The following is a 19867-nucleotide window of genomic DNA, read 5'->3' on the forward strand; positions in this document are numbered from 1 at the left end:
CTAGTGAAGAATCTCCCCCCCCCCCTTATTTGCTAACCACTAACCCCTTAACCCTATAACCACTAACCCCCTAACCATGAACACCTAACCCCCTAACCTAGGGGTTAGTGGTTAGCAAATAAGGTGAGGGGGAGATTCTTCAATAGCACCCAGGTATGCTAATGGGTAGGTCTAAAAAATGTATTTTAATAAAATAAACATAGGTACATATATGTTAGTTATCATAATATTCAAAGCACTGTGTAAAATTTTCATGTTTTAAAATTTAAACTATTAGTTTGCTGTTACAGGTTTATTAGGAACAGGCTGGGCAGTTCAACGGTACACATTTTACCAGTCTAGAAAATAAGTACAAACCTGTGATCTTCGGGATTACAGAATGACATAGTGTTCGTTTTACTGATTGAATAAAAAAATACAGTTAAAACTGTACGCAGAACTGCAAAAGAACTCAAATCATAACTAAAACCAACCAAGGTTGGTTATTCTGGTAACAGATAATAGTTGCGACTTATTATCCGATCATCATTCTCTTTTTTTTACAAGTGGGCGCTTTTATTAAGTTTAAAAATTTTAAAAAAATACACAAAGAAACACTTTAAATTGATAATAAGTGTAAAACAAATAACTTAAAATACTGAAAATACCTTTATAAATAAATAAAAAACTAGTAAAAACACTTTTCCCAAATTAGGTAGATTATTATACGAGAGGCCACTCATAAACTCGTTGGTAGATAGTAGTACCATAGACAACTTATAATAGACCGCAAGCGTCACTTCTGGGATTCCCGTAAAAATATGTTTTTAGACCAAAAAAACAATGTTAGTTATTCCTAAATGCAAATATTATGTGTGTTTGTGTAGTTTGGTACTAGAAAGTTTACTAAAGTGAGAAAATATTGTTAAATAATGCAAAAAATCAAGTTTATTTGTTGCAGATACGTTCCGCTTCAGTGCACCCAGGTTAAAGCAATCTGTTTTCGTTGCTCGCGTAAGTCATTTATTTATTTAGGTTTTAAAATATCGGTATGGCGGATTCAGTGGTTCGTAGTTATTTAAGCAGTCTGGAGATTCAATGCGATGTATGTGGTGCAATGATGGCAAGCAGATGAGTTGCGAACCCATTGCTTGATGATGCATTATGAACAAGTGTCCGGCGCCGTGGCGTAGTGGTTAGCGCGCCTGCCTCTAACCCAGAGGTAATAGGTTCAAGGCTCGTCGCTGCTACCATTGTGGGCGTATGTGTCCTTGAGCAAGACACTTAACGGCAATTGCTCCAACCCAGTGGTCACTAATGGGTTGTCCGAATTATCAGCCATACATAAAAATGAAAAAAATCCAAAAAAAAAATAATCACTCACAAAGTAACATACTTGGTAACTCGTAAGCTGGCGCGAGGTGCACACCCGTGTTATAACGACTGTCGTTTTCCGGCCACGCGAGGATAAAGTAAGTTACATTCATTCATTCAAGGACAAGGCAAAATAAACGTACAGGATGTATTTACAAAAAACCAAGGTGATCCTAGAATACAGATATTCTAGCGGCCATTTTCGATACCTTCTACTGTTACCACTAACCTAAAATTTGGACACTGTACTAACTAGACCCCAGCGGTACCGATTCTAAAATGAAAATTTTAAAATTCGAAAAAATATTAATTATGAATATTAATATTCGTCATAAAAACATATTTATAGAATTTTCTCCCGATCCAGCTTCGAATATGTTATAGCGCTAAGTGATACCTAAAATATGAAACATTATTTTCTTTAAAAAAGTACGGGGATAGATGTTAAATATAAAAAAGTATGATCATAACTTGAATCATATAAATATTATATTTTTGATATTTTTTTGCGAAAATATAACTTACGCATACATCTATGTAGGTCACTAGCATGTTATCCCCATCGAAAAAAAAAAATTAATTTCAACTTTTTTTTATAACTGAATATTAATATTCGTCATAAAAACATATTTATAGAATTTTCTCCCGATCCAGCTTCGAATATGTTATAGCCCTACGTAATACCTAAAAAATGAAACATCATTTTCTTCAAAAAAGTGCGGGGAAGGGTTCAGAATACAAACAAGTATGAGGGTCATAACCCTATGAGGGTCATAACCCAACAAGCTGCTTATTTTCTTATAAAACTGATGGATGTTATTGCGGCACACGAAGAAATAGATAAAACAGATAACCCGGTTATAGGGGTGGATGAAAGAGATTCAGGTAACACAGCAAAATATAAGTTTTAACAAAATGCTTTAATAGTAGTGTGTTATGTACAGATATTCTTGAATATATTGGTGATTTTCTTCTGCTATAGGCAAAACGAAAGTTTGAACCAAATTTTATTGAATGTTTAACCAAAAATCAACCACACAAAAAATCAACCTTTACATCTCAAATGGAGTTAAAAGTTGGAGAAAACCATTTGTTGCATCCATCAGACCAATTTCAACAATTTATAACATGGATATACTATCTGCACAATAAAGAAATTTCTAAAACTTTAAAATCAATTAATTTCATTAATATAATTAACATTATTGAAAGTTCTTCCTTGTTCCTTAGCTATATTGAACAAGTCAGTGAAGAATGTGGTTTGGATATTGCCTATGTCACCAAAGTATTTAATTATATAATTTATTTGTTTGTTAAGGTTTTGGGACATAACTTTGCTAAATATGCTGTAAACATGAAGAATACCAAATGTACCAAATTTTTAGGTGGTTTTAGAGCGGAATTGCGGAAACTATGTAACCTGTAATACTCTTGCATGATGTTTTAGGAAAACTTACTTTTTTTAGAAACTTTTGGCAGTGGATCGTGGGATACATGTGTCCATGCATTTGTTTTACCAAATGTAGTGTTGCCTCCTTTAACTTTCTTAATAATTTTTCTTTGTGTGATTGCAGACACACTGTAACTCACTTGTGCAACATCCGGGTTTGTATTTCTTCTCATGTTTGATCTCTTAAGTATGATAAACTTTATTAATTCTTAAACTTTAAATTTTAATTTGTTACTTATTCTGTTTTCATTTTTTTTACAGATTTCTGAAATTTTTAATGTGGCTTAAAACTTGTTGTTATATCATATCATTTATATTTTTAAATACAAATGTCTTACCAGGTTTCCAAATACAGCTTCCAAGACATCTTGAGTCAAGGTTTTTAAACAAACATATTCAATACCATGTTGCAACAAATGTTTTGTGAGATGAACCATGTTTGTCGTTGTAAACAATAACCCATCATACGTTTGTTTTGCAATAATTCGCTTTTCTTCTCCCGGATGCAGTGTATCAACTTCATTCTGTGTAAATTTAGATACAGTTGTACTTTCATTGTGCAATCCTAGTTAAAACAAAATATTTTACCCGCCAATCTAACAAATATTTCCGAAATTGATTTTCCAGCCAAATCAGTCGTTCATCGTTACAGGATCTTATTGGGACCACATGTAACTATGTCGAACCATCTGCAAACAATTGGTAATCAGTTCACTTATATCATTCCATATATAGTATATTTACTTATCAAACAATAAAATAAAGTCTCGTGTGCCCTTAGATCCAGGAACATCTTCCAAAGCATATGCCACTCTACGACTAAGAGTATCTCTTGCTAGACCCACTCTCATCTACAAATCAGATAAATGTTGTGAGTATAGAAGACACTCAAAGTAAACCTAATACTTTTGTAAATGGGTTAAGCTGCATATGAACATTGGTGAGTTTTGTCTTGTGTAGTGGTGATGATGTTTCCATGCTGTATAAAGATTTCAGATGAACCCAAGAAATGTCTTTCGTCTTGTTATGGACACGCCTCCGAGCACACCCGCGACAGAAAGGCACTGGCATGCCTTAGCCACGTGACTTGCGCAATGTGCCGCAGTCAGCGTGCCTCATTATTAATTGTGTCGTGTTTCATTATTAATTGTGTAGTTATGTAGTAATCAGTGTCGCTATGTCGCAATTTAGTGCTCTTTATATGCGTGTGTGCTCGCCTTAGTTTTCATTCTACAATTTGGCGTCTTAATACAAACCCAAGAACACAACAGTTATTGGCGACGAGGACGGGATCTCAACCAACTGAACGAGGAAAACGCAGTTCGGTCTTGAAGATTCCAAATTAACATAAGATGGAAAAAGTTGCGAAACTGATTCAAGAACAGTTGAAACAGCAGCAGGAGCGTCACGATGAACAGCAAGAAGAACAACAAAGGCGTCATGATGAACTTCAGGAAGAACAGCAAAGGCGGCATGAACAACAAATGAAGATGATTCTTACTTTGGTTGAGAAGGCTGGTTCTGGTGAAACGGCAACGTCTTCCGTTGCCATACCAAGTTTTACATCGTTTGACTCTACATCGGAGCTGTGGCACGACTATTGGTCGAGGTTTACTACGTTTACACGGGCACATGCTGTACCCGAAACGAGGGTGGCTCAAGTTTTTTTGACCAACCAAACGACCACTACCTACAAGCTTCTTTCCAATATGGCGGGACAAAGCTCTCCAGTAAAAACCGTCAACGACCTTTCAATTAAAGATATTGAAACCTTTATGAAGCAACAGTTCGACCCGAAGCGATTTGTAATTCGGGAACGTTTCAAGTTTTGGAGCAACATGCAACGAAAGCCTGGGGAAACAGTGCAAGAATTGGCTGCACGCATTCGCCAGGACGCGGGCACGTGTGATTTTCCTTCGATACAAAACCCGCTGGACGAGGCATTGCGAACGAGGTTCATTTGCTCCATATCCAACGAAGCGGTGCTGAAGGCAATTTTTAAAGTTAACGCTGATGAGCTGACATTTACGCGTGCTGTTGAAATTGCCACGCAAACTGAAGAAGCTGCAAAGGTTGCAAAGGAGACCGTTTATGGAACGCGGGCACCTGTACACAAGGTACGAGAAGCAAAGAAAACTTCTGTCGTCTCACCCGCTACGAAGCAAGCCTATAAAAAGAAAATTCGTTGCTATCGATGCGGGAAAGCCGATCATCTTGCCCCTGCTTGCCATTATAAAACGGCCAAGTGCAATTATTGCAAAAATGTGGGACACGTGGAAGCTGTTTGCAGAACGAAGCAGGCCTCCGTTGACAACGTCAGGGTGTTACGGCCGATAAAGCAGCAAATAGGTTCCAATACGAAACTAGAGGTGATCGTTGGTATTAACGGTAAAGAATGCATGTTGGAGATGGACACGGCAACTAACGGGAATTTCATTTCTGTCGAAACTTGGAGAAAAGTGGGCAAACCGAGATTAAAGCAGTCAACCCGGCGTTTTAACTCTGCGACAGAGCAGTTAGTTCCAATCGTAGGAGCATTCGAGGCAAAAGTTCAATATGGAACATCGAGAAGTAACATCGAAATTTTCGTCACTGAAATGCCGCATCTCAATCTGATGGGTCGAGGTGCCATTAAAGCGTTGCATATTTCGTTGGACCAACTACTGCACAATCCGGGCGAGAAGCTACACGCGTTATACGAAGGTGGCCGTCCGGACGGGTATTTACAAAAGGCTTGCAAACAACTTTGTGACCAATACCCGAATCTTTTTAAACCTGAATTGGGATGTTTAAAGGATTTTGAACTAGAGGTGGAGTTTACAGACGACGTAAAGCCTAAATTCTGCAAGCCGAGACCTGTTCCATTTGCATTACAAGACGATGTCAATCGAGCATATGATTCTGGCACCGCAAGAGGTATTTGGACGCCTGCGAAGTTCAACAAGTGGGGAACTCCAGTGGTTCCAATTCGTAAATCACTACTTCCAGGACAAGCCAAAGCCCAGATACGAGTTTGCGGCGACTATTCCGTCACCGTAAACCCGCAGTTATCTACACACCGTCATCCACTTCCACTCCCTGAAGACTTGCTGCGCAAGTTACGAGGTGGACATGGTTTTACAAAAATTGATCTAGCTGACGCTTATAATCAAATCCGGTTGGGGCCAGAGAGTCGCAAACGACTAGCCATCAGTACACACCGAGGCGTTCTATTGCAAAACGTTTTACCATTTGGTATAACCTCTGCCCCCGGGTATTTTCAATCCATAATGGACGACCTCACACAAGATTTGCAAGGTGTGACCGTCTATCTCGATGATCTACTGGTCAGCGGATCAACGGCCGAAGAACATATCTACAATCTTCGCCAACTTCTTCAACGGCTTAACGACAAGGGTCTACGATGCCGCCTAGAAAAATGCAAGTTTGCATTACCCCAAGTCGAATACTTGGGACACACTTTAACTAAAGAAGGCATTTCAAAAGGTTCAAAATTGGATGCGGTTGTTAATATGCCAAGACCAAGAGACGTGCCAAGCTTGCGTTCGTTTCTTGGTTTAGTTCAATTCTACAGCAAGTTCCTACCGTCTCAATTCGCAAGTGTTGCAGAGCCTTTATATCGACTTACCAGGTCATCCATCACATGGAATTGGGGCAAGAACGAGGAGGCCGCATTCTGCAAGTTGAAGAAATGGTTGTCAGCGGATAACGTGCTGACTCACTTCGACCCTTCATTGCCTATTGGAATTTCCTGCGATGCCTCAAATGTTGGAATTGGAGCAGTTTTGTTTCACCGCTATCCAGATGGAAGCGAAAGGCCAATTATCAACGCATCAAAATCACTGACAACTAGCCAGCGCAACTACAGCCAAATCCAGAAAGAGGCTCTTGCTATAATCTTCGCGCTGAAGAAATTTTACCAATATCTTTTTGGAAGAAAATTCCTATTGCTGACCGATCACAAACCACTTCTAGCTTTGTTCGGTCCAACTAAAGCGACACCTGCTTTAGCAGCAAACCGCCTAGCAAGGTGGGCACTCTTCGTCAGTCAATTTCAATACGAGATTGAATATCGGAAAACATCGGAACATCAGAATGCCGATGCACTCAGTCGTTTACCGGTTGGGGACGATGTAGACTTCGACAAGGGGGAAAGGGCACAAGACACCGATACCGTTTGTGCGATCACCAGTCTGAGCTTACAAGTTAAACCCACCGATTCGACATTACTGAGAAAAGAAAGTGGAAAAGATCCGGTCTTATCCAAAGTGATGCGCTTCACGAGAGAGGGTTGGCCATCTTCTTTTGCAAACGGGGATCCAGCGGCCAGGTTTAAAAAAGTAGCGGATTCGTTGAGTACGAGTTACGGGTGTCTACTGTATGGTTCGCGGTTAGTTATACCGGAATCACTTCGTTCTGCAGTGTTGCAAATCTTACATCAGGGACATTTCGGGATTCAGCGGATGAAGCAGCTGGCCAGAACTGCCGTTTACTGGCCTAATATTGATGACGACATTACGGTTCTAGGTCATAAGTGTCAAACTTGTGCCGAACATCAGAACGCTCCACCAAAGGCCGCCATTCATCCTTGGATGATGCCAGAAAAACCATGGAGTCGAGTACACATCGATCACGCAGTAAACTTCCTGGGAAGTAACTGGCTTCTGATAATCGATGCACACTCCAAGTACCCTTGTATACACCAAACGCAATCGATGTCATCAAGAACAACTATGGAGTTGTTGGAAAAAGATTTCTCGCATTTCGGCTACCCACACACGATTGTATCAGACAATGCTCAGGCTTTTATGTCTGCCGAGTTTCAGGAATTTTGCAAGCAACGGGGCATCGTTCATTTGACGGGAGCACCATATTTTCCTGCAACAAATGGCGCTGCGGAGAGATTGGTACAAACTTTTAAAAAATCAATGACGAAGTCTTCCAAACCCCCTAAAAACGCATTGCAAGAGTTCCTTCTCAAATACCGGCGCACTCCCAACGCTAGTGGATTTTCACCGAGTGAACTTCTGAACGGCAGACAAATCCGAACAAAAATTGATACGCTATTGCCTTCGCCAGCACACGTGATGCAAGGTAGCCAAACGAAGCCGATCCGAAAACCCAGCAAGGTTGATACCACTTCATTCAAAGTGGGCGATCCATGTTATGCTTTATACGTGGGCCAAATAGCGAGAACGAAGGGTCGCTGGGTTCCTGCCACCATTGTAAAAGTGGTTGGCAGTCGAATGTTTCATATTAAAGTTTTTCCTCGAGGTCCAATCTGGCGCCGTCACATCGACCAACTACGCGTTCGATACGGCTCCGACGCTGATTTACAACCGGTGGAAGAAGAGCATTTTCTGCAGGCTCCGTCTCCAGATGAAGTGCACGTTCCAGACAACACTCCCGCGTCGGATCCTAGTAATCTGCGACGAACCACCAGATCGCGCAAACCTCCAGATCGATTTTCATCCTTAATCAGATGAGAGACTTTTCTCTTCGGTTGAGAGGTGTTATGGACACGCCTCCGAGCACACCCGCGACAGAAAGGCACTGGCATGCCTTAGCCACGTGACTTGCGCAATGTGCCGCAGTCAGCGTGCCTCATTATTAATTGTGTCGTGTTTCATTATTAATTGTGTAGTTATGTAGTAATCAGTGTCGCTATGTCGCAATTTAGTGCTCTTTATATGCGTGTGTGCTCGCCTTAGTTTTCATTCTACAATTTGGCGTCTTAATACAAACCCAAGAACACAACACGTCTTATAATTTAAATATTTTGTTCCGGTGGGTCTGGAGCTATATAGTGCATTCCGAACAGTCTGGGGTATATACATATTTTTAATTGTTAAATCAGCTTGTGTGAAGTAAACTTACTTTAAGCAAGTGACTTGTATCGGAGCAAAGAAATATCCTTTCTTTGCGAAATGGGTTTGGGCAGGAATACAAATCATTGTGGCTTAATGGTTTTCCATGTAAAATTTCAAAAAACTTTCTGTTTATTGCAGATCCATCGGCCACAATAGCATTGATATGAGCACCATTCACCTCACACGCGACAACACTTTCCCAAAACAATGATGTTAGCTGGAACGCTGGAGTTGTGGTTGTGGGCCACCAAGACAGAGGAATTGAAAGTTCTTTTTTAAACGATCGGACATAAAACACTACAAGAAAAAGTAATTTTTTAATCACGTAAGTTACATAACAGCATTGTTACAAACACTTACTGCAAATATGGGTGGCAAGTTTGTCAGGTGTCACTCTATCACCATAGTCTACAAAGCCAATAAGCCTTCCATTTTTCATAACCAAATTTTCTTTTACTATAAGAACAAAGAAAGATTCAATATAGTTTAACCAATGCATACATTAGGCTGTGGAACCTTTCATTTTATCAACAGTTATGTAAGCCTCTACTTCCCTTTCCAATCCTTGTAGTTGGTGTAATGCCAACTGATTAATGCCACAGGCAGTTCCAGATAGATTTCTAAATAATTTAAAATATAACAAATAACCTTTTAATGAAAACCATATTTACCGATAATTTCTTAATGTCTGGCATGAAGGTAGCATCAGAACACCAGTTGTTTTCAAATGATCGTATGCTGCAGGTGACCTTGAATATAATTCAATTGCCCAACGCACTATATCTGGATGGTATCGTCGGCATGAAGGTATTCTTTTTGCATTTTCAGACTGCGTTTCAAAAAATAACCTCTGCCATTCATTCATGTTGCTGGCTTCAATGTTAATTAATCCCTGTTAAAACAATAGTTAAACATTAATATCAATAAATTCAAATTTTAACATTATTTCATGTAGCTACCATAAGTGTTCTGCACTTCAACTTACTGATATATCTTGGTGTAAATTCTCATCAACATGAACTAACTCACTGTCCCCTGATTTGCTTTCAACATCTTTTAAACTGGTATACTTTCTGTTATACTGTGTCTTTATGTCATACTTAAGGCAATTGTAACATGTGTTTCTGTCTTCAGATTCAACTGTTTCAACAGTACAGTTAGACTTACGTTTTTAATGGTCTATTAAAATATTTACCTATACCGCTACATTCTGGCGATCTAACAATTGTATCAATGTTTAAACCTGATTGTAGCGGCGCCCGATCTTCAACCAAGATTGGTGCCTCTTCTCTCGTCAGTCTTTTGTAAGGTTACAGAATCTTTATTGACACGTAACTGAAAAATGCAGTTATACATAATTACTCAAATACGAATTATAGCACAAAAACACAGAAACATACCTTTAATTTTGGACTTATACATTTTCCAACTGCGTCTAGCCCATTACATTTTATAATGAATAATTTAAACGACTCAGACTGCAGGAAAAGAAAAAGGCAGTGCCACGTATACAACTATTTAACGAAAACATATAAACCAAACAGAGAAATAAACACAAAATGGCAACACTGGCGCCGAAACGCGCTGCTTAAATGATTGCTAGATTACGCAACCTGGCGCTCGCCAGTTACATGGCTTCCCAAAAATGTTATACAATTTCACAAAATTAGAAACATTTTTAAATATTTTAGTTCTATTAGCTTATTGTAGCATTTAACAGCACTTCTGAAACTATTCAACGATTAAATTAAACGAGTAATACGTCATATACAAGTTCTAGTGGCTCTCCGTTAGGGAATCGTCCCGCTGCGAATTCTTTAAAAGACGTACTAGTTTATGAATGGGACGAAGTATGATGCTCGGCGGTTTTGTACGTTTGCCATATTTGTCTCGTTGGTCATCTGCTACCAAAATTCGTACATGTCGAACCAGTTTATCTTCGCTGTGGAAAATCTCCAACACTCGTCCCATCTTCCATTTATTTCGTGGAAAGTTCGGTTCGTCCAGTAGAACGACGTCGTTAACTGAAATGTCGTTCTTTGTTTGCACCCACTTTTGCCTTGGCTGAAGTGACAGTAGAAATTCTTTCCTCCAGCGTGACCAAAACTGGTTCACTAGAAACTGAACACGACGCCATCTGGATCGAACGTAAAGATCGGCCTTTTGAAAGGAACCTGGAGGAGGTAATAAAACACGTGATTTTGTTGTTAATAGATGATTTGGGGTAATTGGTTCAGGAGCTCCGGGATCATTCAGAAGATCAGTGGCAAGGGGTCTCGAATTCACAACGTTTTCGACTTCGACCATGACGGTGCGAAGAGCTTCGTCATCTAATTGTTGCGAGTTCTGCAAAAGTAAGGGTTGTAAAACGTTTCTGGCAGTTCGAATTTGCCTTTCCCATACACCGCCCATTTGACTAGAATGGGGCGGGTTGAATTTAAAGTCGATCCAATCACAGCTCGACTCCAGAAGGAAGGTCGAGATTGTCTCAGAGTTTAATTCTCTCGCCGCCTTTTGTAGTTCGTTGAATGTCCCCACCAAATTTGTGCCACAGTCGGATCTAATTTGAGCCACCGGGCCACGACGAGCTAAAAATCTGCGTAGAGCGTTGATAAAAGAACTGGTATCCAGTGAATTTGCAATTTCTATGTGAATTGCACGAGATGCCATGCACGTGAACAACACACCATAACGTTTTAACACAGACCGTCTTTCCTTAGCGTAAAACGGACCAAACAAATCAACAGCACAATATGAAAAGGGGGCTACGTCTATTACTCTATCCCTCGGAAGGTTTGCCATTTTTTGTGTTTCGGTCGGCCTTAGTATTTTTCGACACACGACACACGTATTTATGTAGCTTCTAATTGCTGTCGAACCTCCGATCACCCACCAACCACTTTGTCGAATGTCGTTGTGAGTAATTCCTCGACCCTTGTGGTTCATCCTTTCATGGTGCCATCGAATTATTAGTTCGGTGATGTGGGACTTCTGCGGTAATATACGAGGGTTTTTTACATTAATATTTACATTGGCATGGATTAATCGTCCACCGACTCGCAATACACCTTCGGTATCAACAAACGGGTTCAACCGAAATAAATTATTACTGCGTTTCAAAGTTTTGCTGTTTTTGTCGCACTCCAACGTCTTACTCAGAGTTTCGATTTCGGAACTAAAATGTTCTCTCTGCAAACAAAGAATAATTAAACGCTCAGCACGTTCCATGAGATGGCAATTAACTCGTGAGCTGAGGGGTAGGTCTACTTTCCGCAATCTGTCTCGTAACATCATACAATTCCCCAACGCCCTTTTTGCACGAAAAAATGAAGAAAACCTATTTAATCTAGATAAATCGAACAAAAAACCTGCTTCCATTTCATCAGCACGGGCTTTCAACACCTTACTTTTCTTCGTCTCTGATTGAAGCAGTTTCTCCACGTCTTGTGTTAAAGTGAAATTTCCGTCATTCACGGTTAAATTTTGATCCCACAGAAAGTTCGGTCCATAAAGCCACACCGAATCGTCTTTAAGTAAATGGGAAGATGACACACCACGGCTCGCTAGGTCTGCTGGATTTTCTTTTCCGCAGATATGAAACCAATACTCTGGCTTCGATACATCTCTGATTTTCTGGATTCTGTTGGCAACGAAAACCTGAAATCGCTTTGCATCATTATTTAAATAACCGAGCACTACCTGACTATCCACCCAAAAGAATTCCTTGTAGCCTTCGTAACTTAGGTGCTTTCTAAGGTAGGCGCTCATTTGGGCAGACACAGCAGCCGCGGTTAATTCTAGTCGTGGAATCGTGATAGGTTTTAAAGGGACTACTCTTGATTTGCCGATAATAAAGGAACAATGGACCTCACCATTTTCATTTATAAGACGTAAGTAAGAACACTGTCCATACCCTTTCTCGCTGGCGTCCGAAAAATGATGCACTTCTACGGTCTTCAAATCTCCGAATCCTTCCGGCTTAAAGCAACGCTTTACCTTAAGTTGATCCAGTTCTAGAATGTCCTTTTTCCATAGGTTCCAGCGCTCGTGGATTTTTGTTTTGGCTGCCACGACTTGCATAAGAAAATCAGCGTAATTTCGCAGTCTTTTCGGATCTCTGGTTAAGATTTTAGGCCACGAACTTAGCCTGTCGTAAAATGCTTTTCCGATAACGCTGTCGTTCCCATAGCGCTGTTTAAGCCTAGTTTTAGCTTCGAAGTAAGCATCGTCGGATTGGAGCAAAATATATCCTTCTACTAACGATTTTGGTTCGCCCACCAAATATTGGCTTAAGAGATTCAACTTATGCGCTGTACATGTCCGGCATCGTGGCTCAGTGGTTTAGGCGTCTGCATCGAGAACCGAAGGGCCCCGGTTCGATGCTCGACGGCGGTACTAACACTGATCGGCGTATGTGTCCTTGGGCAAGACACTTAACGGACATTGCTCCAACCCAGCGGTCACTTATGGGTTGTCCAAATTACAGTCATACACAGGAAAAAACAAACAATTACCCACAAAGTTGCATATATGTGGTGACTCGCTGCCCAGACGAGGATAAACCTTCTGTGGAAGTGCGTCCGGTTGTGACGTTGTGAGTACGAGTGTAGTTCTCGAATGATGTTCGCGAATCGTGTGAGAACGAGTTCGCAGAAATAGTCCGCAGATGGAGTCCTATATATACGGGTCAAGAATCGGGACAAAAAACGGAACTTGGTCGGACCGGAGAACGAGTTCGCAGAAATAGTCCGCAGATGGAGTCCTACGGGTCAAGAATCGGGACAAAAAACGGGACTTGGTCGGAACGGAAAACGAGTTCGCAGAAATAGTCTGCAGATGGAGTCCTATATATACGGGTCAAGAATCGGGACAAAAAACGGGACTTGATCGGAACACTGGAGTCGGAGGAACATGATAACAAGAACTTCACTACCGCGAGCACGTCACTTCCGGACGTACAAGGGTGTTGGGGTAATGGGCCAAGTCTGGCCTAAATCCCAGGTCCTCACAGACCTCACCCATACAGAATAGAAAAAAAAAAAAAAATATGCGCTGTACATGTGGACCGTTGTTCAACCAAAGCGTTAAAGGCGGTTTCCCAAGCTGGAAATTTTAAAACATTGCCGTCAAAAACATCTATTTTGACATCCGGTAAACGGAAGCTCGGTATAAGACTATCCTCGGTATAACGAGAAACCCTATGACCATTCGCGTCACCACGAGTTCCCAACAAAGGTTGCCTCCGGGAGGCGGACAAACGAGAACTCGGTTCCATCTCGTCTGTAATCACATTGGTAGGCTGCTCGCGGGCTCTTTGCTCTGTTCGCGTCGCTTCATTTGTTTCTAGACCTCTTTTTTGCCCATCAGCGTTGTTTACCCATTCGCGAACGTTGCCGGTGCCAGAGCCACGGGAAATGCTGCTAAAATTAAGATCGGACTCGTGAATGCCGTAAGGGTTTTCGATCATGGCTGCCTCAAGACATGCACTGGCGCGAGCGCTATGAGAAGCTATTCGTTTGTTCAAATTTACAATTTCCACCTCATGCTCGCTACGCAGTTTGTAACTTCGGCGTTGTGCTCCTCTTTAATAAATGTTAACTCTGATCGCAATGCGGCCATTTCTTCGTTAATTTTGTGCCGTTGCGTAGTCAATGCCGATAGCGCACTGGATGAGGCACTACTGCGACTTGCTGTCGATCTACGCGAGGAGCATTCTTGCCTTAATCGGTCTAACGTTTGTCTCGTGTTGCTCATAAGATTCGACACTAACATTTTGTAATGATCCTTTTTATCGCCCATACGCTCTTGCTCAGCCGTAGGCGCACTAGCGAGCACTTCGCCAAGTAAATGTTCAAAGTGTCTCCTTGTTTCAAAAACATCAACCATGCGTTTCTGCAATATCTCTACTTCATTGCTCGTTAACAACAACTCGTCAACTTCGTTAATACGAATATTCAATCTCTTTTCAGTTCGATTTAACAAATCTAGTTTTGAGGAATACGGATCCTCTACCTCAGGTTCTACACGTTTCCGACGCAAAGTTATATTACGATCGTCGATTATGATTGGCTCAAGTTCATGGTCTTTTTGGGTTAAGCCAGCATTTTGATCGGTAACTTCGAGCGACATTATGAGCGCTCTAACTTCACAAACCGATAAAGTAGTTCACCTGATGACGCAGTTGCCAAATTAAAGTTACTGTAGCGGCGCCCGATCTTCAACCAAGATTGGTGCCTCTTCTCTCGTCAGTCTTTTGTAAGGTTACAGAATCTTTATTGACACGTAACTGAAAAATGCAGTTATACATAAATACTCAAATACGAATTATAGCACAAAAACACAGAAACATACCTTTAATTTTGGACTTATACATTTTCCAACTGCGTCTAGCCCATTACATTTTATAATGAATAATTTAAACGACTCAGACTGCAGGAAAAGAAAAAGGCAGTGCCACGTATACAACTATTTAACGAAAACATATAAACCAAACAGAGAAATAAACACAAAATGGCAACACTGGCGCCGAAACGCGCTGCTTAAATGATTGCTAGATTACGCAACCTGGCGCTCGCCAGTTACACTGATCCATTCCAAGTTTGAATATGATGGCATTTAGTATTTTTAGTTGTGCTAGCAACTCCTTTGCACAACTTATATCTTGCAAAGCTATCTGCAAAATCCAATTGTGCGACGTTTTATTTGGAACACAACGTAATTTGTAACTTTGATTGCTCTAATGTAATGCTTAATTTATAGTTCAGACACCTTTTGTACCTTACCTATAAATAGCATACACAGGATATAAGTTAAAGCATTATTAATTTGTGAAAGGTTACCTATAAAAGAATATAAAGTGGAAGTTCTCAAATCCACAAATTGTTTGGTAATTCTCTAACCACCAAATGCCACCCACTCTACCTGAACTGTACTATTTAAACAAATGCTAAAAGATAAAATAAAAGATTAGTATTCCAATAACTTAATTTACAGAATATACTCTTGCCTTATGTGAGGAACTAAATCTTGTTCTGATATCCAATATTCCAGTAAAGTTTTTTGATTCCTTGTAGTTATTGACCATTTGTCTGTATATTTATGCACAATATTACAAATGGTAAATTGACAACTGCTAAAAGATGCTAATGTTCTTATAAATGATATCAATAAAAGCAAGTCGACAATTTATTGTATATTCTTTCGACAAACCTCTCGTTTGTGAAGATAATTTGCTGAAGCTACTGTACACTTTTTCTATGCAGCTATGGCGAATTGCATCTGGTAACGGTTTTCGGGTAACTCGTTCACGACTCTTCTAAAAATGCATTTAGTATATAAATGAAATGCAATATAGGTTCAAGAACAGAAGTTTACCTTCACAAGTACACCACATTTTTTAGGCAAATTCTCAGATGGAAATGCACCACATTTTAACTCCTTCCTTGAATGATAGGAAACTATGTCCTCCGGTTTAAAGTGCGCTTCACAAATACATGCTCTAAATAAAATACTGTTTAAACAGGACTCTAATAATTTATATTGTACGCGTTATACTTTTCTTTTTTAAGTAATTCCTTGATTCCGTCACCCCTTCGGAAATCGCGTAACCCTAAAATAAAGTTTGTCAACTTCTCACGGTGATCTTTCTCGTCGGAACTCCGTGCTAAATCTGGTCTACGAATAGTAAACAGTGACCGCTTTGCGTTTTTTTTGCTGTGGCTATAGAAACAGTTAGGGATGCAACAGTTACTCATCGTGATCGTGGAGTATACGTATAGTAACCACAGACGCTTGTTTATTTACTTTTCAAGTAACCTGTGTGCAATGATGCGTGACTTGTCTGAAACAAATTCTCCGCTTGCGGTCTATTATAAGTTGTCTATGGTAGTACTGAGTGGCAAATCCACCCTGTGGAGCTTGTTAGTGACCCCATAATGATCTTACTTATTAGTAGGTTATATACACAGAAATAAAAAAGAATAGAACGCGCATCTCCAATGTCGGCAAAGGAGAGAGCATGATACACTCTCTCTCTCTTTCGCGGGTCGTTCCCGTTTACTATTGTAGTCAATGGAGTCGATGACGTTTTATGTAGTTTTTCTTCGTTTTTTGACTTACTATTGTAGTCAATGGAGTCGATGACGTTTTATGTAGTTTTTCTTCGTTTTTTGACTTAATTTAAAGTTATAGTGTAAAACAACTAATTTCTAATATATATATATTTCTTACAAATCGTTTGTTTAAAATTTTTAACTAATTTTTTTAAATAATTAAGTTTCCTAAACAAGTGGTAAACTGTAAGCGTTACCCTACTAAATAACTAAACTGGCCTAATAAACTTGAATAGTTGGTATAGTTTTTAAAATAAACAGCTAAAACCTTTAAAAAATACTATGCGCCTATCTTTTACAATGGAGACGAAGGAAAATGGGGACGGAGTTGGCGGTCACGTGAATAGAAAAAAGAATATATCACGGTTTTGGGCAGTTGCGCGTTCTACTCTTTTTTTATTTCTGTGGTTATATACGCTCTTTCGATCAGTTTTTTATCGTCGGCTCTGTGGTGTAACGGTTAGCGAGCCGTGTTTTACTCTCTTTGTTTCGTACCTACTGGTTTCGAGTCCCGCACATTGCAATACGTTTTTTTAAGTGATTTTTTGTGTGATTAGCACGAGTTAGGGGTTAGGGGTTTAAGTCTTATGTGTGTAAACTGTAAAACTAACTGTTAGTAAACGATTTTTTATAAAATATTGAAATACTATACCAATACACGTTTTATATGTCACAAAAACGACGTTTTTTAAAAGTCGCCAGAAAATAATAATAAAAAAATGAGCTTGTGGGCATTGTGACGTCACTAACAAGCTCCACAGGGTGGATTTGCCACTCAGTACTACTATAGTATACTCATATGGTAGTCCAGCTTCCTCCTTCCCCTTTGTTTCTTTTATTCTCCTGCGCATTTTCGTCACGCATGACATAATATTTACATCGCTTGAATTTCCGTAGACGAAGCACGCATCTAACAACATTGTTGTTAAATGCTCTGTTACTGTTTGCCACATTCTTTCATTTTAGGACAACATCTTTTGCATATTAAGTCAAAATGCCTGCAACACATTGTGCTGTTCCTGGCTGTAGTTAGTCCAGGCGTAAGATCAAGGGAAATGCAACACGCTCGTTGTTTACAATCAAAGAACACTATACAACAGGAAGGCCGACTAGTGTTTGTTCTTTTATGACGTAATGTTCCGTCACGCTTGAGCAGGACTGGATTAAACAAGAGGGCGCCATGTTCTTTGATCGTATAGTGAAACATTGCACTCGAAACATATTTTGTAAGCAGTAACATAGATTATTTTGAATTAGCGGAAGAAACGATTAATGATTTACTCTTTGACGATTTAGAATTACCAGACGCCAATCCACCTTTTTCAGACGAACTTACTGGAATTTCTGAAAACGCTAATGCAACAAAAACAGAACTTAGCAAGGTTGTACAGGAAAGCGCTTATCAAGTTGTTGAGAAGTTAAAATCAAATTTACAGCTTTCAGACGCAGGTGTCGCTCTTGTCAAAAAGTTAGTGGACACTTTTGTTGCTACTAAAAACAAAGACAGGATAGTGGGCCAGTTCCCACTGTTATGCATGGATGCCAAAAAACATTTTTTAGAAAATCTAACAGAATCAAAAGCGGCAGAAAATCTCTTGGTAATTATTAAAGATGTAATGAAAAAGAATGAGCCAGTGCCAGCACCATCCTATGGTCAAATTCAGGCATTTGAAAATGATACACTGGAATATATAGGTGGTTATATTATCAGAAAAACAACATTAAAATTTCCAGACATGCCTGAAATTATTGAGTGTCTTAGCCAACAATCACCACATGGATCGCTGATTAAATCCATGGAAAAATATTCTGGATGCCTGAAGTATCCATCTGATGAATTTCTTTTGTTTTTGCAGCATGTCTATTTAAAAATAACAAAACAAAAAAAAAATGCCCACACAAATCAACTTTAATAATGTTTCGGATGAAGTTCTGTCTGGAGTAAACTGCAGCAACTTTCAAACACTAATCCAGGAGATTACAGAGGTAGAACCAACTAGGATTCTAAAAATAGTTCATTATATTGTTAAATTACTTGTTAGGCTTCTGTCACATGCTTTTGCCAAAAAATTATTTAAAAAAATGTATGTGGGTTTTAACAAACAATCAAGGGTTCTTCGGGGTGAGCTAAAAAAACAATCAAGGGTTCTTCGGGGTGAGCTAAAAAAAAGTAATTATTTTATCTGCTCACTTTTTAGTCTGATTTCCGAGTCTTTTTTGGCAGTGGCTCATCTGATACTGATGTCCAAGCATTTTTGTTGCCAAATGTGGTATTTCCCCCTTTAATGTGTTTAATTATTTTGCGTTGTGTTATGTGTTGAATTCCAAATGAAGCTTGAAAAATATCTGGATTTTGTGATCTTCTTCCAAGTTGTCGCTGTGTATATACATATACATTTTAAATATAAGAAAAATTACTTTACCTGCATGTAATCTCTTGTACTAAAAATACTTGCCAGATTGCCAAAAATGCTTCCAAATTGTCCTGCGTAAAAGTTTTGAAGCAAACATATTGAATGTCCTCCCTCAGGAGCAACTGGCGGCATAACTTATTGTAATTTGTTGTTGTGAATATAAGACCAATTAGGGTAGGTGTCGCAAGTAAACTCATTCTTTAAAATATACAATAGGATAAATTGGGGCAGTTGCACAAATCACAACAAATTACCTTCCACATTAGCAATTGGTTAATAAATGATTGTAAAAATTTAATTCTGCTGTCATTCATACACAGTTCATCACATCAAACCACCTAAATGTAAATGTTAAGCTTTTTTTAAGACTTAAATGTTTTCTAACAAACAGAAACATACTTTGCAAACAAAAGTACAAACTTCGAGGTTCCAGTTGCACTTGGCATAGTTTCCAGACATTTACCAACTTTCCAGCTTAGAGTCTCTCGTGCCAGACTAACTTTCATCTATGTTAGTTTCAAATAACTCATAATGGGTAAGGAAAAAACAGTTTAAGTAATATCAAGTTTTACAACTGTATACATAATAACTTATCTTGTATAATATACAGTTTATAAAGACAGTTTAAATTACTTTGCTGAAGGGATTTAATACAACATGTGCTCTGGA

General features: G+C 39.4%; 5 protein-coding genes and 1 pseudogene across 7 annotated transcripts in view; 1 reads left to right on the forward strand and 5 right to left on the reverse strand.

Annotated features, from left to right (window-relative positions):
* The window catches only part of LOC149724201 (palmitoyltransferase ZDHHC17-like), a 34447-nt gene extending 33897 nt beyond the window's left edge, over positions 1-550 (reverse strand). Inside the window, exon 1 of the mRNA XM_089893291.1 lies at positions 358-550. Coding sequence (XP_089749417.1) covers positions 358-386 — 29 coding nt within the window. The 5' untranslated portion in view covers positions 387-550. The remainder of the gene's footprint in view (positions 1-357) is intronic.
* Positions 551-3391: 2841 nt separating this feature from the next.
* On the reverse strand, positions 3392-3874 carry LOC149724203 (uncharacterized). The gene is made up of 3 exons (XM_089893301.1): positions 3710-3874; positions 3548-3654; positions 3392-3492 (listed from the first exon to the last, which is right to left on the reverse strand). The coding sequence occupies exons 1-3, from the start codon at positions 3872-3874 to the stop codon at positions 3450-3452; spliced, it is 315 nt and encodes a 104-aa protein (XP_089749427.1). The 3' UTR covers positions 3392-3449.
* Positions 3875-8517: 4643 nt separating this feature from the next.
* On the reverse strand, positions 8518-9140 carry LOC149724204 (uncharacterized). Its single transcript, XM_089893317.1, has 3 exons — positions 9034-9140; positions 8681-8970; positions 8518-8625 (listed from the first exon to the last, which is right to left on the reverse strand). The coding sequence occupies exons 1-3, from the start codon at positions 9110-9112 to the stop codon at positions 8518-8520; spliced, it is 477 nt and encodes a 158-aa protein (XP_089749443.1). The 5' UTR covers positions 9113-9140.
* Positions 9141-9160: 20 nt separating this feature from the next.
* LOC149724205 (uncharacterized) lies at positions 9161-9585 on the reverse strand. Its single transcript, XM_089893302.1, has 2 exons — positions 9345-9585; positions 9161-9293 (listed from the first exon to the last, which is right to left on the reverse strand). The coding sequence occupies exons 1-2, from the start codon at positions 9536-9538 to the stop codon at positions 9176-9178; spliced, it is 312 nt and encodes a 103-aa protein (XP_089749428.1). The 5' UTR covers positions 9539-9585; the 3' UTR covers positions 9161-9175.
* Positions 9586-9607: 22 nt separating this feature from the next.
* Positions 9608-16595, reverse strand: LOC149724206 (uncharacterized). 3 transcript variants are annotated; one of them, XR_016386754.1, is made up of 6 exons: positions 16228-16594; positions 16048-16171; positions 15883-15988; positions 15025-15761; positions 10074-14959; positions 9608-10008 (listed from the first exon to the last, which is right to left on the reverse strand). XR_016386754.1 is itself a non-coding variant. In XM_089893284.1 (5 exons), the coding sequence occupies exon 5, from the start codon at positions 12751-12753 to the stop codon at positions 10450-10452; it is 2304 nt and encodes a 767-aa protein (XP_089749410.1). In that variant the 5' UTR covers positions 12754-14959; positions 15025-15761; positions 15883-15988; positions 16048-16171; positions 16228-16594; the 3' UTR covers positions 10065-10449. The 3 variants fall into 3 exon arrangements, 1 of the variants encoding a protein (XP_089749410.1); XR_016386755.1 differs by lacking the exon at positions 15883-15988 and having other exon boundaries at positions 16228-16595; XM_089893284.1 differs by lacking the exon at positions 9608-10008 and having other exon boundaries at positions 10065-14959.
* A 1394-nt stretch (positions 16596-17989) lies between these two features.
* On the forward strand, positions 17990-19206 carry LOC149724207 (uncharacterized; annotated as a pseudogene).
* The last annotated feature ends 661 nt before the right edge of the window (positions 19207-19867 follow it).

This window comes from Ciona robusta, unplaced genomic scaffold (genome assembly GCF_009617815.1).
Source record: "Ciona robusta unplaced genomic scaffold, ASM961781v2 AP042738.1".
Lineage (NCBI taxonomy): Eukaryota > Metazoa > Chordata > Ascidiacea > Phlebobranchia > Cionidae > Ciona > Ciona robusta.